This window comes from Hirundo rustica, chromosome 4 (genome assembly GCF_015227805.2).
Source record: "Hirundo rustica isolate bHirRus1 chromosome 4, bHirRus1.pri.v3, whole genome shotgun sequence".
Lineage (NCBI taxonomy): Eukaryota > Metazoa > Chordata > Aves > Passeriformes > Hirundinidae > Hirundo > Hirundo rustica.
This window is the reverse complement of record NC_053453.1, coordinates 6,407,907-6,425,519: the sequence shown is the minus strand read 5'-3', so window position 1 is coordinate 6,425,519 and position 17,613 is coordinate 6,407,907. Positions and strand designations below refer to the sequence as shown.

The 17,613-nt window shown below is 44.9% G+C and overlaps 1 protein-coding gene across 6 annotated transcripts in view; it reads left to right on the top strand.

Annotated features, from left to right (window-relative positions):
* The window catches only part of FRMD4A (FERM domain containing 4A), a 360,571-nt gene that overhangs the window by 266,918 nt on the left and 76,040 nt on the right, over positions 1 to 17,613 (top strand). For all 6 annotated transcript variants that reach the window (XM_040061690.2, XM_040061691.2, XM_040061689.2 and 3 more), the window contains 2 exons: positions 3,418 to 3,510; positions 16,314 to 16,398. In XM_040061690.2, coding sequence (XP_039917624.1) covers positions 3,418 to 3,510; positions 16,314 to 16,398 — 178 coding nt within the window. The remainder of the gene's footprint in view (positions 1 to 3,417; positions 3,511 to 16,313; positions 16,399 to 17,613) is intronic.

The following is a 17,613-nucleotide window of genomic DNA, read 5'->3' as shown; positions in this document are numbered from 1 at the left end:
CATTATTTCTGAATACGCTGATAGAAATAGCTGAATGAACAAATTGATGGTGATAATGAAACAAAAGCTACTTTGTGTCTCTAAATTGAACCGTGAAGGAAATCCAGCTAGACATGGGCATGTATGAATGGGATCCCAGTGCAAGCTGCCTAAATTGGTCCATGAAAACCGTCAGGATTACTACATGCCTAGGGTTATATGCCCATACGTTTCCCTGTCTTACATGGGATTGTGCTCCATGAATAGTTCTGCTGACAACAGGAAGACAGATTCCAGAGCAAAGTGTTTCGCGGTGCAACGGCATCAGAGTTTGGCTTGCTGAGAGTCCACATTCACAGGCAGATACCAGTGACTGCTCACTGCTGCTGTTCTCTACGTGCCACACATGCACGCTTGAAAACAAGGAGTTAGGTGACAATCTGCAGTGCAGAAGCCCTCAGTGATGAAAGATTGTAAGTAGTAATTGAGTACAGTGAGCAGTTAGCTCCTGGCAGAGATTTAAGTGACCTTCCTGCTCTGAAGGAGCTTTGGATTTAAGCTCCATGCAGATGAGACTAATGAAACTCTTCAGCCTAAAAACTCAGTGGCAATTAAATGTGTTATCCAGTACTCAGAACTGTGTACGTGTGCAACATAAATGTGGAACTGGTATGCATATGTATATACATATATTTTTATATATATATATGATTATACCAACCAGTTTCTCCCGTTAAAATGCAATGAGAATGAAAACAGCAAGTCTTTTCAAAATAAGAAATACCTTGAAGTGACTTTTTGTGCTGTGCACCATGGCTTCTCAAACCTTCCTTGTGCACGTTGGGCAAACCCAGACATTGCTGTTGAATAAACACAGAGGTAGACAGTAAGTCCATTGTCAACAGCTCACCCTCAGTAGGAACTGGTGTGTAACACCATCAGCTGCTGGTGGCTGCTGCATTGGTGATACAAATGCAACTGGACAGGTTCAGCATAGGATGTCAGGTTTAGTGTGGCTTTTCCTTGCTCTGACAGCATTTTTTACCATGGCCTATATGGTAAATGCTCAGGTTCTAGGCTAGGAATGGGTGAGCATGGCTAGTTTCAATCCCACGTGTAACTGTGGCATTCACAGCTAATTTCAGCCTTCCTGAGGCCTGTTAAAAGCAACATAACAGCACTTCAGGACCAAAAAATAGGTCAATTACAGATCTCAAGAAGGGGGATGCAGCAGATACCTGTAATTTTTTGGGTACCCAGGCTGAGAATCTTTCCATGGGGATTATTTTTTGACAGCCTGGAGCATCTGCCTTCTAAAAACCAAACCTTGTTAAAGTACATATCTGTGCTGAACAACAGGGAATGGTGCATGGATCCCACACCAGCATGCCAGCAGAAATGATGGAAGGAAACCCCCTGCCTCTTGCTGCATGCCCAGCTATGCATCCTGCCCAGAGCAAGACCAATTAGTTCCTACATTCAGATGAGTTAATATGGCCATCCTCACCCTGATCCCAGGCTGGGCAGACTTGTCCTCAGCCCCTGTACTGCAATGGAGACATATGAGGTGAGCAGTTTGGCTTGAAAATCTGCATTGTATCACCCCTTTCCAGTAGCCATGCTGCCAGCAAGTCTGTGCCCCCAACACACAGTATAGGCTGCTCTTTACCTAAAGTGAAAAAAAAAGAGACAAAAATTATTTAACAACTTTATCTAGAGAAAAAAACTGTCTGAAAGTTGAAACATCTTGGAGAGAAACTCATGGGTGTCTAGAGCAGGGGATAAAATAAGCTTTGTTCCTTTTGTACACCAAAAGATGTCCAGGATGAGTCTGAAATGTCCCCAACTCCACATGTATCACTTGTACCTAGTTGAGACTCGGTACTTCTGCAAAACAGATGCAAAGGCTGCTTAAACTGAATGCCTCATTTCTAAATGGCAAAATTTGAGGAGAGCTTCTTTCTCAGCACACTGGTCCTGGAGCCACGAGAGTGATGAGTGGAGCTCACCAGTAATTTAGAACCCCTTGGTTTAAGCAGTGTGCTGTGCTCAGGTGAGCACACACAGTGTCCCAAAAGGTTTCCAGAGCAGCCCAGAGCTGCCTGGGCAGGAAGGTCCCTGAGCTGCCCATCCTCTTCTGCACCTCCATAAGCCAGGGCAGCAGTACAGAAATTCCCATTGAACCCAGGTGATTCAAAGCTTCCTGAAAGTGCTACTTTTCCCTTTATTTATTTTTCTGGGAAAGATGGAGTGGGGGGGCTGTAAATCCATCTAGAAGGTAATTTAATGTTTTTTAAAAAGCAGGCTCTTTTTTCTTTTTTTTCTTTTTTTCTTTTTTTTTTTTCATTTTCAGTGGAATGAAGAATTATTCTTGAGGATTATCATGAGCTGGTGAATAGACACTGGAATAAAGCTCAGGACATTTGAGTTCCATTTCCTGCTTTATTTGCTGCAAGATTCTCCCCCAAATCATTTCAACTCTCTCTCCCCTTGCTTGTCTAGACAGCAGAGTACTGAAAGCAGGGGCTGCCTCTCCCTCTGGGTGAAATCTGGTCTGACTGGAATGGACAGCCAAAAGCTCACAGGATGCCGCCCTAGCGTCACTGAAGGCAATGGCAAAATTCTGGCCAGCTTCAGTGGGGCCTGAATGTCACCCTAGGTATTTCCACAATGCCTAATTCAACAGGGCCTTTATCTCAGCTGGGGAGCAAGATGCCCCTGTAATACAAATAATGATATTTATAAAGCACCTCTCACGCACACACAGCGCTCTACAATGTGGGGAATGTGACAAAGAACAGCGCTTCTGCCCAGCAAAGCTCCCAGCAGGAAGGCAGGAATGGATAAACTATAGGAGAAAATAACAACAGGTACCATCTAGGCAAAAGAAAAGCAGCATGTGGTAATTGTAGCTGGAACGCTTCATGTAGCAGCTGTTTTTCAAGAGCTCTCTGAAGAAGGGAAAAAGAGGGCTGGGCAGACCTAGAGAGGCTATTGCAGCCATGTGGGTGGTAGATAAACTGAGGCTGTAGAGTCAGGTTTAGCCTTGAGTGAAATACTGCAGGCGTCATGGAAACTCTTAACCATAACGATTTCTAATGAAAATCTTGACAGACTTTTAATGATAAAACTGCTCCAGGGGCCTGTAGTAAAAAGGTGAAGCTTATAACATTTTGGGCTGTCCTGATTGCTCAGTGCTGCCAGCTTTCACCCTGACAGATTGAACTTTAGCAGTTCGATTCCCAGACTGAAACACTGCCAGGATGATACCGCCTCTGCTCCTCAAACATTTATTGTGTGTTTTCCAAATATCATGCAATAGTCCAGGGCAAATAGCACACATTTTGGTTCACATTTTGTAACAGCTCAGATCTCGTTGCTGTGAGGAGTCAGAAAGCTCTTTGGTGCCAGGCTCAAAACTGTCTCTTCTCTTGCCAGGGGACACTTGAACTGGCTTCAGCTGGACCGCCGGGTGTTGGAACATGACTTCCCCAAAAAGTCAGGACCGGTTGTTTTGTACTTTTGTGTCAGGTAAGTGCCTGATGGCAAACCCTTCCCATGGGATACAGCTACAGACAGCCTGTTTCCTGGAGGCCAGGAAGTGAGGCTGTCAGTTTCTCAGAAACACCTGTGGGCAAACAAACACTTCCACAGAAGTTTCTTTTGAGCTCTTTGGCTTTGCAAACTCTCCTCACTCAAGTGTAAACAAGTACTAGCCACACCAACACCCATAGCTGTCCACAGGGAAATGCAGTATGAGGGCAAAATCAGATGTTTTATATTTACACTTCTACTTGTGGGCTTTGAGCTGGAAAGTCCAAACAGAGTAGGGTGGCAGAACAAAGCCCTTTTTCTGCCAGGATAACCCACTTGAGCCAGCAACCTGCTGGGAAAACACTCACTTCCTCACTGGTGAGGCATCAGTTTCCTCTGGATTGTGCCCACAGTGTGCATTCTGTCAGAGACCAAATTCATCCTTGTACAGCTCTGTCATATTCACCTTCTGAACTCAGTGCTACAGTGAATTACCCACAAATAGCAAATGATGCCATTTTATGGCAGCCAGTTGGTTTCTACATGGCTGGACCTGATTATAAAAGTTTTAATGAAGATTACGGCAGTTTGGGAGCTTCAAACTTCATCTGGGATTTTTACAAGGAATTGTTAGTGTTTGGAAGCTGCAGGAAGCTGCCAGTGTTCTTGTGCACGCAGTGCCTTTGCCTCCAAGGGAGATATTTTCTGAGAGGACAAATTTGCTCCTGCAGCTTTGAAATGCCCAGAGAGAAGCCAGGGGCTGGGATGGCATATGTACAAAATTAACTTGAGGGCTTTGACTTACTTGTAATGGATAGCTCATGTCTAGAACAAGCCAGTGCAGCATAACTCTGTCTTTTTATGTTAGGCTTTCCACTCCAGTGTTATATTACATCTGACATCACTCTCATTCATTCCATAGTACCCACAAAAAATGAAGACCTACTTTTGAGTTTCTTCCCCTGAGTGAAGCTTTTTTTTTCCTCTGCATAGTGATTCTCATTCATTTAACTTCCATTACGAGACCGGCTTTTTAGGAGAAGAGATTCTTTGTTCTGTTATGTCCCCATATTTAGTGGTGGATATATCTTAGGACAAATCAAGATTACATGAAGCCCTGTGAGTCCAGAATTAGCCTGATATCTTCCAAGAGAAGAATTAAGTCAATATTTTGGGTACTTAAACCATAAGGGTAGATCTAGAGCTGAGCATCTTCAGTGTGTGAGATCCAGATCCACCTGTGCTTAGAACTACACAAAACTGTTGATGCTCATTAAGAAGACAGCCAGTCAGTTACCAGACAACCTGTCCAGGGGGCAGACTGGGGAGTCCATGCTAAGACAGGGAGCCCATGGAAAACAGGAAAAGCCCTGAGTGAGCAAGAGCTAAGTGCTGGGCTTAGGAGTAGAACTGTAAAATGTGTGAAAGCCAGTGCTTCCGAGCCACTCTCGTGTTTTTTTCAAAGACCACTCAACAAGCATAAATATTGCCATCTGTATTGTTTTATGAAAGTTGGCAGCACAGTGGAGACCAGTCATTCTAGCGGGATCCCAGCCAAGAGACATCCTAGGATACAAATCCAGATAACAGTTAGTGAATGAGTGACCCCTCCTGTTCTGGAATCTCAACCCATAGAGAAAAACTCAGCATTCAGTGTCTGCCTGTGTGAAAACCAGATTGACTCTGGCTTGTACTCTTATTGATGGCAGTAATGAGTGGATTGTCACACTGAGTTACAATTTGAGTTAAACTGGGAGCCAGATGCCTCAAGAGTTAGGAATGGACATTAACTTACCATGCCTTTTCTACTGCTTTTTTCCCTTGTGGATGTCAGATGCTGGCAGAAGTTGAAAAAGTTTCCCAGCACATAAGGAGTTCCCATGTCCATCCCTAAATCTGATCTGAGCAGAAGGCAATTGAAAACACCGACTCCAACCAGATGGCTGAAGTTGGAAAGGCCTCACATATCTGTTATCCAGTGGTTTCAGTTCTGGCTTGGGAACTAAAGCAAGGACTGAAGAAAAGATTCTGAAGAGACCCACCCATAGACAGGGGTTTATTTTCACAATCTAGGGGTGTGCAGCAGCTTGCAGAGCCATTCATAAATATACCATGAACAGAAAGCTCCCTCTCCCCTGCTGCCGTCAGGCAGAAAGCAGAGATAATTAGTGCTGTACGATACCTAATCACAAATGTGTTAATTTTCAAGGAACTGTGTGCCCATGACACCTACTATGTCACAGGTGAAGGTTTGCCTGTGGTTGCAGATATCTTTTTGCATTGCAGCTGACAAAGCTTAGGTTGATGCTGGGAGTTCTAAGTGGGGAGATGCTCATGACACAGAATTCTGTTTATTGCATCAGGATTTAGTAATTGTGTGGGTTTTTCCCTCTAATCAAAGTAAATGTACAGTTCAATCACACTGCAATAACTACTGAAGAGATGAAGCCTCAGGGAAGAAAAGTAGAGGGTAGTTTGAAGAGGAGAAGCTACACTGAAAACATTTTCACCTTTAATGTGACCATCAAATGGTTTTTACTCTCAACATTCCTGCAGCAATATTGAAGGGCAGCATGCTCACTAAAGGTGCTACAGATTTTAGCTTGCTCTAAAAGTACATTTAAAGAGAAGCCTGCCTTCTTAAGAAAAAGCTTCTTGAAAGAACTGTGCCGAAAATAGGAAGTTTCACAAGCTTTTCAGTGTGAAATTCTCCTCCCTTTTTTTAAATCTCTGCAGCACTGTCGAAGCTTTGTCTTTTGACACATATTTCCTTGGGGTTTGACATTGCTGAACACTGATCTCCAGTGTCTTTCCTCTCGTCCATTATCAAAGACCAAAAATTTCACAGCACTGTGTCAAAGGAGGGGGATTTTAGAAGGATGTTTTTAGCATTGGTTTGTAAGAAATTGTTCCTTCCATTGTACATTTACACAGCTACTGAAGCCTCCCTGTCTTCAGGTTGTCATCTACTGCTTCAATGAAAGCTTTCCACTGAGAACAACATAGGAATCTAGGAAGTAATCAGAACTCTTGGGCAGCTGTGAACTGCCCCATGGCTATTGTGCAATATCATTTTATAAGACTCTGCTGGTATCTGTTTACATAGCTCTAAAGACACACATGAAAGCAAGAAGGAGGGCCATGTGTCTTGCAGGGGAGGAGGGATGTTGGGCAACAGAATGGGAGTGGTATTAGTTCTCACCTTAGAATTAGCTTCCCTGGATAGCTTTCTACAGCCCTGGTTGCTTGGTTGTTGGTGAGACTAATTCCCTGCCTTAGATGGTTTACAAGTGAGATGAGAGTCACCACTGAAGTCCAGGAGAAGCAAAGGATGGGGATGAAGAAGGAGAGATTGCCTGATTAGTTGATTTTACAGAGCTGTTTTGAGGCCAGAAGAGAACAGAGAAAATGTGCCACACACCATGAGCTTTGGGGTAGTGTGAAGGAACCTAAGTACAGTGTGGGGACCTGGGCAGCAAAGGTGGTAAATAGAGATTGCAGGGACTCAGATACAGGTACATCCTTTCAGTGGGAAGGAAGCATTTTGCTCAGACTCATACAGACATAAAGAAGGCAAAGTTACTCCTTTTGTGTAAAGCTTTGATGTGAAAGAGATCAAGAGCACAAGACACACTGTTTGTTCATGGAAAGCAAAGCTGGCCAGGCTCTGCAGTGAGTCCTTTTCCTCAAACAATGGCCATGTGAGATTAGCAATCCTTAGCAAAGGAAGCACCAGCATGGGTCTGATCTCTTTATCTTCTGTATGTTTGTCATGCTGTTAATTTATATGAACAAGCTTAGCAAATAAAATTCACTCCACTGGTGGATCTTTTCCCAGGAATGAATATATTTGTTCTCAGGGCAACTCCACCAGCTAAACAGTGAAAACTCACTGCAGAAGTCGTCACACTAAATCAGAAAATGTCTCACATGGGAAGGCTTTTCTTTCAGAAAGGCATGGATCAAAATGTGAAATAAATCCTCAATACTCAAATACACTGTGGGGCAGAGTTTGTATCTATGGGCTGGCAGCATTCCCACAAAGGAATGCCTGTGTTCAGCAACATCTGGCATGTGTTCATACATACTGGCTAGGTTGAAGTCAGCATGGGAGCTGTGGGGGCTCAGGACTCTCAATATTGAGACCAGACATTTTGCCAGGTTACCACAGTTACTGCAGAACAAAGTGGCCCTGAATAAGAGAATGGCACTAAAACACAGAGTGCAAAGCTGATGGGTGTCTGTGCTCCCCTTAACCCAAAGGAACATAGCTCTGTATGCACTGGTCCAGGTCTGAGGCAAGTGGGGCAGGTGGGGCAGGTGAGCAGTCTGAGATGAGATTCACCACACCAGAGCTGAGATTTTTACCTGTCAGACAGCTCTATGTCATGGCTAATTAGTGCAGCCTTCCTGTATAACCACTGGAAAGAAATAGGCCCCTTTCAGAAAGAATTCATCTTATTTCTTATTTCCTATGACTTATTTCAACTGACTCATCCAAAGATGACTGCATTGGAATTGAACAAGTTTCAGGCTTCAAAAACCTGTGTCTCTTCTCTGACCTCAGACCCCTGCTCAGATGTAGGCATATTCACCTGATGAATCTCTCTGTTCTATCAAGTCGATACATTTATTATTTCGAGCAGGTTGGCAGAGCCAGGGTCGAGGAAGTGTTTCCTATCTACAGGGTTACACCTGGCTATCTGAATGGAATTGGACCAGATTTCAGCTGTTAATGAGGCCTTTTGCTATTTTAGTCTTTCAGCCCCTCTTTACAGGCATCTTTAAACCTCTGTTCCATTAGAAAAGGACTAATGCTAACAGCGAAAGAGACCAGAGGCCATTTGAAAACAGTTGACCTGGGAAGGGAGACAGTTGTTCTTCATAGGGCTAGCTGGACCTTAAAACTTGTTACTGAATTGCATTTCTGCCTCACTCTTGGGCCAGAGACGCTTACGGGATGCCAATTCAGAGCATCCTGCTCCCAACTTCCCCAACTGACTAAGGTGGGATCCCAGCACACCATGGCTGTGTATGCCACTCACATCCACTCAGCTTTGCTTCTCTCTAAGAAATCAGATTAGGGGTTGTGATGACTGCAGCCTGCCTTGGCAGGAAGAGCTGAATACATCCACACAAAATTAACCTCAGCAATTTATTTCTCTCGCACATAATGGGCTGCCTTTCTACATCCCCAGTTTTCCCCACCAGAGAAAGGTATGTGCTGCTCTGACACTTTGCTCCAGGCAGGGAAAGAGGGAATCACCAGCTCTTGTCTCTCCCCTTTGAAGAGGAAGAAGTAGCAGACATCCCTCTTTCTGCCTCATGGTGTGAAACTGGGGTTTATGGGGACTGGGGGAAGTGCACATACAGATTATCAAACATTAAATTTGGAGCCAGGGAAGAGGAAGAGAAGTGGCAGAATTTGCTCTCACCCAAGCTTCATTACACCTTTTACCACCCAGGAGAAGTTGCTGGGGCAAAATTACATATGCACAAATCACTCTACTCCTCTGCTCCTCCTTCGTCCTGTGCAGATCCTTCTGCACTGAAAGGAGGGCAGTGCCAGACCCCAGATTGCTGTGGAGCTTGACCATCCCAGAAGAGCTCAAGGAACTGCCCAGAGATGTTTCAGCACCTTGGGGTGCTCCATCCACATTCTCATGGCTAGCTCCATTCACATTCTCATGACAGCACTGGCTAGCTGTCTCTTCCAGAGCTCCTTGCAGCTGTGCTGTCTCCCTCACCCACTGTCAGCTCCAGTACTGAGCCAGAAATTCCCTGAATTTGTGCTACATATAAAGGGAGACAAAGAGCCATCTCCTGCTCACATTATAGCTCTACATCTCCATGCACTACTGTGGGATGCTGTTGAAATAATAGCAAAAAAACAGACTATTGAACCCACATAATCAAACCAGTTCCACCAAGCTGCTTTCAGAGGCTCCTGCAAGCTGCTCTGTCTACAAAGTCCGTGCCATAGCCCAGATCTCTTTGCACAGCGTGTGTTTTGCTGGTTGGTGTGCGCCAGCTGTGTGTATGCTAAGTGGGAAGATCCCAAAAGCCGGCAGCCCTGCAAACCCCCTCCTCCCAGCTAGCCACAATGTATAAATACAGCCACTCAGACCTTGTTTGTGCTGGAAGACAAGGCTCCCTGCAGACAATTTATTGCAGCCTTCCCAGGGTGGCCCCCTGCTCTATTCACCCAGGGGGAAGGTGTAATAAATTGCCTGAGGGGAGGCTGTGCTCCTCAGAGTCTCTTTAGAGATATGAGAAACTTCTGTCCAGTCAGAAGATTTACTTGTGTGAAAAGTGACCTTTGCTTGAGGAAGGGAACTAATGGGGCTCTGCTACTTAGCACACAGCTCTGAGCTAAGCCATCCATTACACACACATCTTAATAGCAGTCTGGCTCTTGAGTCCCATAACATCATTTCTGTTTTCTGCTTAACTATGAATATATTTGTATAAGTGAGCTGTGTTGAGAGAAGGGGGTAAGTTGTTTTTCCTTTCCATTCAGCCACCCAAGGGAGCAGAAAAAGCGACATTCTGAAAATTTGTTGTTTTGAGCCGCATTTTGAATGTGTTGATGCTGGCAGCATTGTTTGTCTAATTTTGGGAAGCATTTAGATGATAGGTACCATGCAGAAATGATGGAATCTGTCAGTGTAGGATTTGTAGCTAATTTGGATCAAACTGCAATAGCTGTGTCAGTGCCTACACTCGGATTCCCTGACTGGGTCAATGTCATGCAGACATTGTTTCTGTTTTCACTGCAATTCATGTGTTCATACCTTACACCAGTGGGTGTGACGGGCTGTCATCAGTGCAGCAACAAGGTCTGCTACGAGGGGTCCCGTCAGAGTGGCATTGCCCAAGGGCTGAGTCAGTAAATAAGTGACCCTCATGCCAGCTTTGACAGACAAATCATACCTTCATGTGCTGCTGACAACACATGGGACAGCTGGAGGGATTTCTCTTCCTAAAATGGTCCAAAATCCTCAGATAAAAGATGCTCTCTAGATGCTGAGGGGTGGTGTTATGCAAGACAGTACACCCCGTGAGTTACCTCTAATAGCCAAGATGTGACTCTTGGCAATGACCAAAGAGCAGGAAAGGGCTGTGCTGATGCTCAGGAGATGGAGGGGCAATTCCCCTAGTGACTGAGGGAACAGAGGAGGGAGGCAATGTGCTGCTGTGTTCCAGTCACTGCCCTCACCTCACATTTGTGACAGATAAGCATATCACTCCAAGCCAAGAGGAGGTGCAACAGCTTTTGTACAAAACATCTTTTTGTACAAAGATGCACTTCTCTTGCAAGCCAAGCTAAGCTCCAGGGGGACATTGCAGTGGAGGAGTCATTTATAGACTGTGTTGAGCTGGGTTGCTGCTTTTATAGCTTGAGCAGGCTGCGTTCCCTGTGTGGTAGGGGGCAGAGGACTTACTATACTCTGATCACTGGCTTTGCTTGGTGCTGTAACCAAATATGAAGGAGGAATGTACCTGCACTATCACCTTGGCTCCTCCCCTTCTCTATGTTGATACTGGAGCACTCAGTAGTTTGCAGATTATCAGGATATACAGCCTGGAAAAGATGAAAAGAGTTGGTCTCTATATATTCCAAAGCAGATCCCTACTCATTTAGTACATGGAGAAGACGAGGCATAGGAATGAGCAAATATCCCCAAAGCACATGGTTTTCCAGGGATTCAATGGGCCAACATTTTAGAAACACCAGGAAAAATTGATTGACATTAGGTAAAGATGCAGACAGCTTCATAGTATAGTGCAGCTGATGAGAAAGAGAGAGGGGACAGGCTCAGGTTAAACCACATCCACTTTTTTTTTTTTTTTTTTAATTTTTTATTTATTTATTTATTTATTTATTTATTTATTTATTTATTTATTTTGTTAGCTGCTATTCCCTGTATTTCTGGAATCAAATTCACCTCCATTTTCATGGCTTCCCCTGCAATGAGGTAAAAGTTGACACAGGTCTCTCTTGCTGCCTCCTGTCCCCAGCATACCAATCTCAGGTGCTGGGTGAGGTGGGCCTGAGCACGGCACAGGCACAGGGGGCAGGACATGGCATCCAAAGCAAAATGAATGCAGAAGGGGAGGTAAACAGAGCTTTTTAGCTGATTTTCATTCCTGACTGATTACTTAACAGGCCATCTATTTAGCATGAGCGTTGTCCGCTTTTAAGTGTCAGCACATAAAAGTGTGCACCCGTGACTATTAGCAAACAGGGCTGGAACATAAAAGGAGCTGTGCAGCCTGTGCTGGTCAGAATACTCATTTAGCATGAGACACTGGACATAATGACATCTGCATTTAAGTCCATTACACCGACGCATACAATTTTTCTTTTCCTGGTTAGCAAATGGCCTCATATTTTTCAAATTATCCTCTGTGGTTCTGAATGACATGGTGAGGGATAATGAGCCAGACACCAGGATGGATGAGGCAGAAATGGGGTGTTCTCCTTTACCCATTGCTTTGTAATAGTGAAGTAAAGGGTAGTCTATTGACAGGGGCACTGAGCTCTGCTGACAGCTCTGCCCTGCATCCCAACCAGATCAGAGTCAGCCAGCTGGGAAAGATGTGGATAGAAGTCTTGTGGACTAGATGGCTCCACCAGACTCAAACTTCACAAGAAGGAGGATGATATCACTGCCCCAGGACAAATAGACACCTGAAGTAGATGAGACATCGATTTGCTGTGGTCATGTTTTGAAATACCATTGTGTTGAAAATCACAATGAAATACTTTTACCATTTCTGCTTGGAAGTAAACACATGGGCTTGTGCTCTCAAATGCTATGACAATCTATCTGCCCAGTCAGCAGCTCAACTGCTGAGAGCCTGGTCCCTGCTAGGTGATAGATGGCCAAGTTCAGGCTGACAGGATGTGTCTAGGGATGAGTGTTAGAGTCAATGCTAAATATTTTGTATTGAACTGGTTTTTTTAGTGTATGGAGATCAGGAGTGCTGCTTATTTTTTCTCTCACTGTATGCACAAGCACCCCATCAGCTCAGGTGCTTAGCAGTCCTGAATTCTTTTATTCCCACTGCAAGGACAGAGCACTAGTGTTCAAACACCTTCCCATAGCTGCTGAATTTGCCTGTCTGCACACACCTGGGTTCACAGATGAGACCAGCAGCAGCAGTAGGGGATTCTCCATCTCCTGACAAACCACTAATCAAACTGGTGAGTCCTGGACCCAGTCAGGAATTTCTCTGAGCCGTGAGTCAGAGATGGGTGGGCCTGCGTGTAATGCAAGGGAGAAATTGTGGTAGTACCGGTTTCCTCTCACCAACAATCAGGAGTTTCCACAAGCACCGCTGGGAGTCTGTGCTTGGCTGGTTAGATTGGGAATTGCCATTCATCACAGCATGAGGGGGCTTAAGCTGTATCAGAGAAAGTTGTCAGTTAACCAACACTTAATAGAGAGCAATCTGATCAGTGTAAGACATATTCTCACAGCTAAAAAGCCTTAAACGTTTCAGATGCAGCAGCTTCTGAAGTCTTCCAAGACACCTTCTGCAGTACTCATTACTATTTCCCTGCTGCTGAGAGGGAGCAGCCAAGATAGGCACTTTGTGTTCATTATCCAGCATAATATTCACTGGTCTATTTAATTAATGCTTAGAAAATGTACTTGATGAATTACAAGTTACTGGGGGTGGGGAGGGAGGAGGAATGCAGAAATAGATTAACATTGGCTGATCTTTTAAATTTTCTCAAAATTATTCCTTTGGTTTTACACTAACCAAGTCTCATGGGGTGTTCGCCCTTCCTGCAGACAGCTAATTTCTCACAGGCACAGTTGCTGGCTACCAAGGAACCTCTTGTAGGAGCTGCTGGAGGCAAAACTATTTGCTGAGTGTATTGCAGGAGATGTAGGTAGTGGAGCAGAGGTCTTGGACACATTGTACTGCCTGTTTCCCTGTCCAGTCTATCTATTATATCCCAAACACATCAGCTTCACATCACATGAAGGAATGGTGCTCTCTGGGGAGTCCTCAACAGAAATCTGAGAGCTGCCTCTCTAAACTGATGATCTTGGAATACGCCTTGAAAGGCTCCTAAGCTTAACATTCAAAACAGACAGAGGGGGCCAGGGAAGGGAGGGGTGTTTTCTAAGCCCAGCTCAACAGCCCAAGCAGATAAATGATTTTCTGAAGGTCACAAAGGAAACCTGTCTCCGAGTAGGGAATTCAACCCAGATTTTTGTTTGCTTGGTTCATTGCCTTAGCAGTTGGATGTTCCACCTGCCTCCTTAATCATTGGCATTGTTCATTGTAAAGTGTGGGCTCCTTCACTGTGTTTGTAAAAGATGGAAACAGGAGGAGATGTGACAGAAACTAGTCATAAGTGAAAAAAAACCCAAATGTGTCTTTCCCTGCCCTTTCTGCTGTTACTGCACCAACTGTGGATTCAAGGTAATCTACTCCAGTTCAGGTTTTCTAAGCTTGCCACACAGAAAATCCCACAAGAGTTCCCTTTGCAAATCTGTTTTCATTTAAGTAGTACCAGTTTCCTGGTGCATATGTTCTGCATTTGTCTGGGTGCATGTGTGAGAGCCAGTAGCTCCCCAGCTCACTCTCTGCTCTGGAGGTCACTTGAGAATTGGGTTTTCTTTGTGAGATGAAGTATCATGTGCAGGCTCTGTGCTCCCAGAGACTTAATTTTGTACAGAAAGCGATCTACGTCCATCTGGAAAGCCTTGGGAAAGCTCTCTGCAGCCTTAAGAAATGCAATATTGCCCTCTAGTGATGATGAGAACGGTCACATTTGAGCTGGTGGAATAAAAAGCTTTTTGGCTAACCTTCAGTGGGATTCAAAATGAAAAAAAAAAATGTTCTTGGTTTCTCCTAACCTTGAAATAAGAAAAACTACCATCATAACTTGGTGAGCACTTGTAGCAGTGATAAGAAGAGAAGGTTGTTCAAGAACTACAGAATGTGTAAAATTACCATTATTCTCCGTGAATTCAGCAGATGGGAAGCCAGCTGCACTCAAGAGATCAGATCTAGTAAGGAGGTCCCTTTTTTAATGCATCAATTTTTGCATTGCTAAATCCAAGTATATTTTTTTATGGGGGTGTGGGGAGAGAAAGGCTGTTTCAAGGACAGGAGGTGAAATGGTGAAAACCAGAAAAAAAAAGAAAAAGTTTAATCTTTGTGTTTCATCATCACTACATTCAAATGTTTTAGGTGTTTTGTGGGTTTGATTGGTTGGTTGTTGGTGTTTTCTTGGAGTTTATTTTATTCAGGTTTTATTTTTATTTCTCTTCTGAAGGGGGAGAAGGAAAGGTAATACAGACAGGAGCCCTTCAGCAGATGAACAAAATGTTTCTCTCACTCTAATAACCAAGGAGTTGGTTCTGCCTGTCAGGAAAAAGTGTTTTGAAGAGCCTTCAGAAGACACTTAGGAGCACTACAAAGCTTTGACCTCTGCCCCTAAGAAGGTTACATTTAAGGCCCTGGACTCTGCAGATAGCTGGATGTGGACAATCCCTTCAGCGCTTGTGTGAAGCCTCAGGAGTGTCTGCAGGTCTGTCAGCTCCCAGACAGCAGGGTCAGGGGTGGGGCTTCTCTGTAACTGGACCCTGCATGTCAATCCAGATTTCTAAGGAATTTGGGTTTTTAAAAGTCCCTGGTGGAGACACCATTTCCCTGGCACCTTCCCTATTCTAATTGCCTCTGACAAGGCATGATAGCGCTGGAATTTATGTAAGGAGCATTGCTGTCACTGCACTGCAACTTGAATATCACTACCAAATAGCATCAGCAGACAGATCTATTTATTTTTCCTTACCTAAAACACTAAGTAAATGCAAAATTCACCTTAACATTCACTAAACCTGTGCAGACTTTTTCTGTTACTACAGGAACACACAACATACCTCTAAGGAATGATCAGTCATTAACATTGACAGTATCCAGAGCACTTTTTCCCTATAAAAGATCTCAAGACAGAATTAAGGGCAGGAGTCAATTCTCACAAGGTTCTTGCAAAGTTCATTGCCAAAGCATCAGACCTTCAGAGCAGGCAGGACATGGAGTACTGAATAAATTCATACGTATCATGCGCTTTCAACATAATTGCAAATATTTGGTGCAATCAGCCAGTGCAAACAAGTGGGGTTTTCTGAGGGTTTGAGCTTTCTCCTGTGTTCTGAGAAGTCACTTCAGCTCAAAAAAAATTAGATTATGATCATTCCCCGTCTTCCCTAACGTTGTTATTTGTGGTACTGGTAAACTGTGCGAGGTTAGTAAGTACTGCCTTACTGTGAGATCATGGGTTTAGTATGTAAAGAACCTTTTATAAAATTTGTTTTATGCAGGCTGAAGGGGACATGGAAGGAACCCAGAAGTACATTTCTGTAGATGAATATTTTACAAGATGCAGGTTAACAGTACAGAATTGTTGTGATGGGTAAAGGAGTGATGAAGAAATGCTAATGGTAAAAATGTGATGGTGGAAAGGTGAAGCTTACAGCAAAACAGAATAAAGGTTTGTTTTGAGTCTAAAAATAAAGCAAAGGATTACTTAGAACCTAAATCATCCACTTGATGATCCAGTTCCTTTGGTATGGCTGGGGTGGTGGTGACTGATCACGTCCTGGAGTGTGCACGAGCCTCCTTCACCACTTCAGTCCACCCTAAGGGAAGAAAGTTCATTTTTAGTGCATTCATCATGACTCCATTGACCACATTTTTCATTTAATAAGTGCATTTCCATGCTTTGCCCTAGTTTCCTCGTGTCTCACCCCTCTTGCTTTCCCTTTCAGGTTCTACATTGAAAGCATCTCCTATCTGAAGGACAATGCCACCATCGAGCTGTTTTTCTTGAATGCCAAGTCCTGCATCTACAAGGTGAGGACTTGGGGAGCTCTGGGTGGCACCGGAGTGGGCTGAGGCACCTGGATCTCCATTCCGTGCCCCAAAATTTACACTTGTCACACCTGGACTTCCAGGTACCACCTCCTCCTCCTCTTCACACATTCCCTCGCTCCTCTGTCTCTAGCTGCCACCACACTTGGCAGCGGCTTTCCTGTCAGAGGGTGATTCTGGGGTAAAACAGCCCTGGAAGTAACTCTTGGGGCTGGCAGAAGGGAATCTGCGCTGCTAAAATTACAAACTGGCTTGTACTTAGAAGGAAAATTCTGGTTTTGTGCGAAAAACTGGCTCTGGGCCGAGTGGCTGTTGTGAGGGTGTCGGGCCCGCAGAGGGCGGCAGTGCGGCGCGGGCGCCATCTTCGGGGGGGCAGCGGTGTGTGTGAGGGGGAGAGTGGGAGACGGAGAGATGGAATGGCCTCGGTTGGAAGCGAACGGCAAAGATCGTCGAGTCCAGCTCTTGGCTCTGCACACACAGACCCACCACGTTCCTGGGAGTGTTGTCCAAGCGCGTCTGAACTCTGACAGGCTCGGTGCTGTGACCACTGCCCTGGGGAGCCTGTTCCAGTGTCCAACCACCCTGTGGGTGAAGAAGCTTTTCCTGATATCCAACCATGTGTCAGTTTCATGTCATTCCCTCAGCATGTCACTGTTCACCAGATTAGAGTTCAGTGCCTGCCCCTCCACTTCCCCTCCTGAGGATGTTGCAGATCACCATGAGGTCCCCCCTCAGCCTCTTCGCCAGGCTGAACAAGCTAAATGACCTCAGATTTGTGGGACGGGAGAAGTTTGTGGGTTTATATGACAGTGAGGTAAAGGTGTCTGTGGATATGCACCAAAGATCACCTTGTAGAGGAACAAGCCATGCAGTGAGAAATGTATTTTATGAGCAACTGCCCTCCCTGGTACACTCCTGAAAGACCAGGCTGCTGTCCCTGGCACTGCAGCTCAGAGAGGCCCTTGCAAGGTACTCTCTGTGCCAGAGACAACAGCGTCCTGGCACATCCTCAGCTTGGAGGGGTGCCCACAGCAGAGCCGTGAACCTGATCCCTCTCATGCCACGAGCCAGCTGTATAATGGCAAGGTCCGGAAAATCAACCAGTCCCAGACCAAACTTAGGTGGAGATTGGCAGTGTGCAGACTCAGCCAGGTGGGCTGGATGTCTGGGACTGGGAGAGGTTTGTCAGCAGCTGGG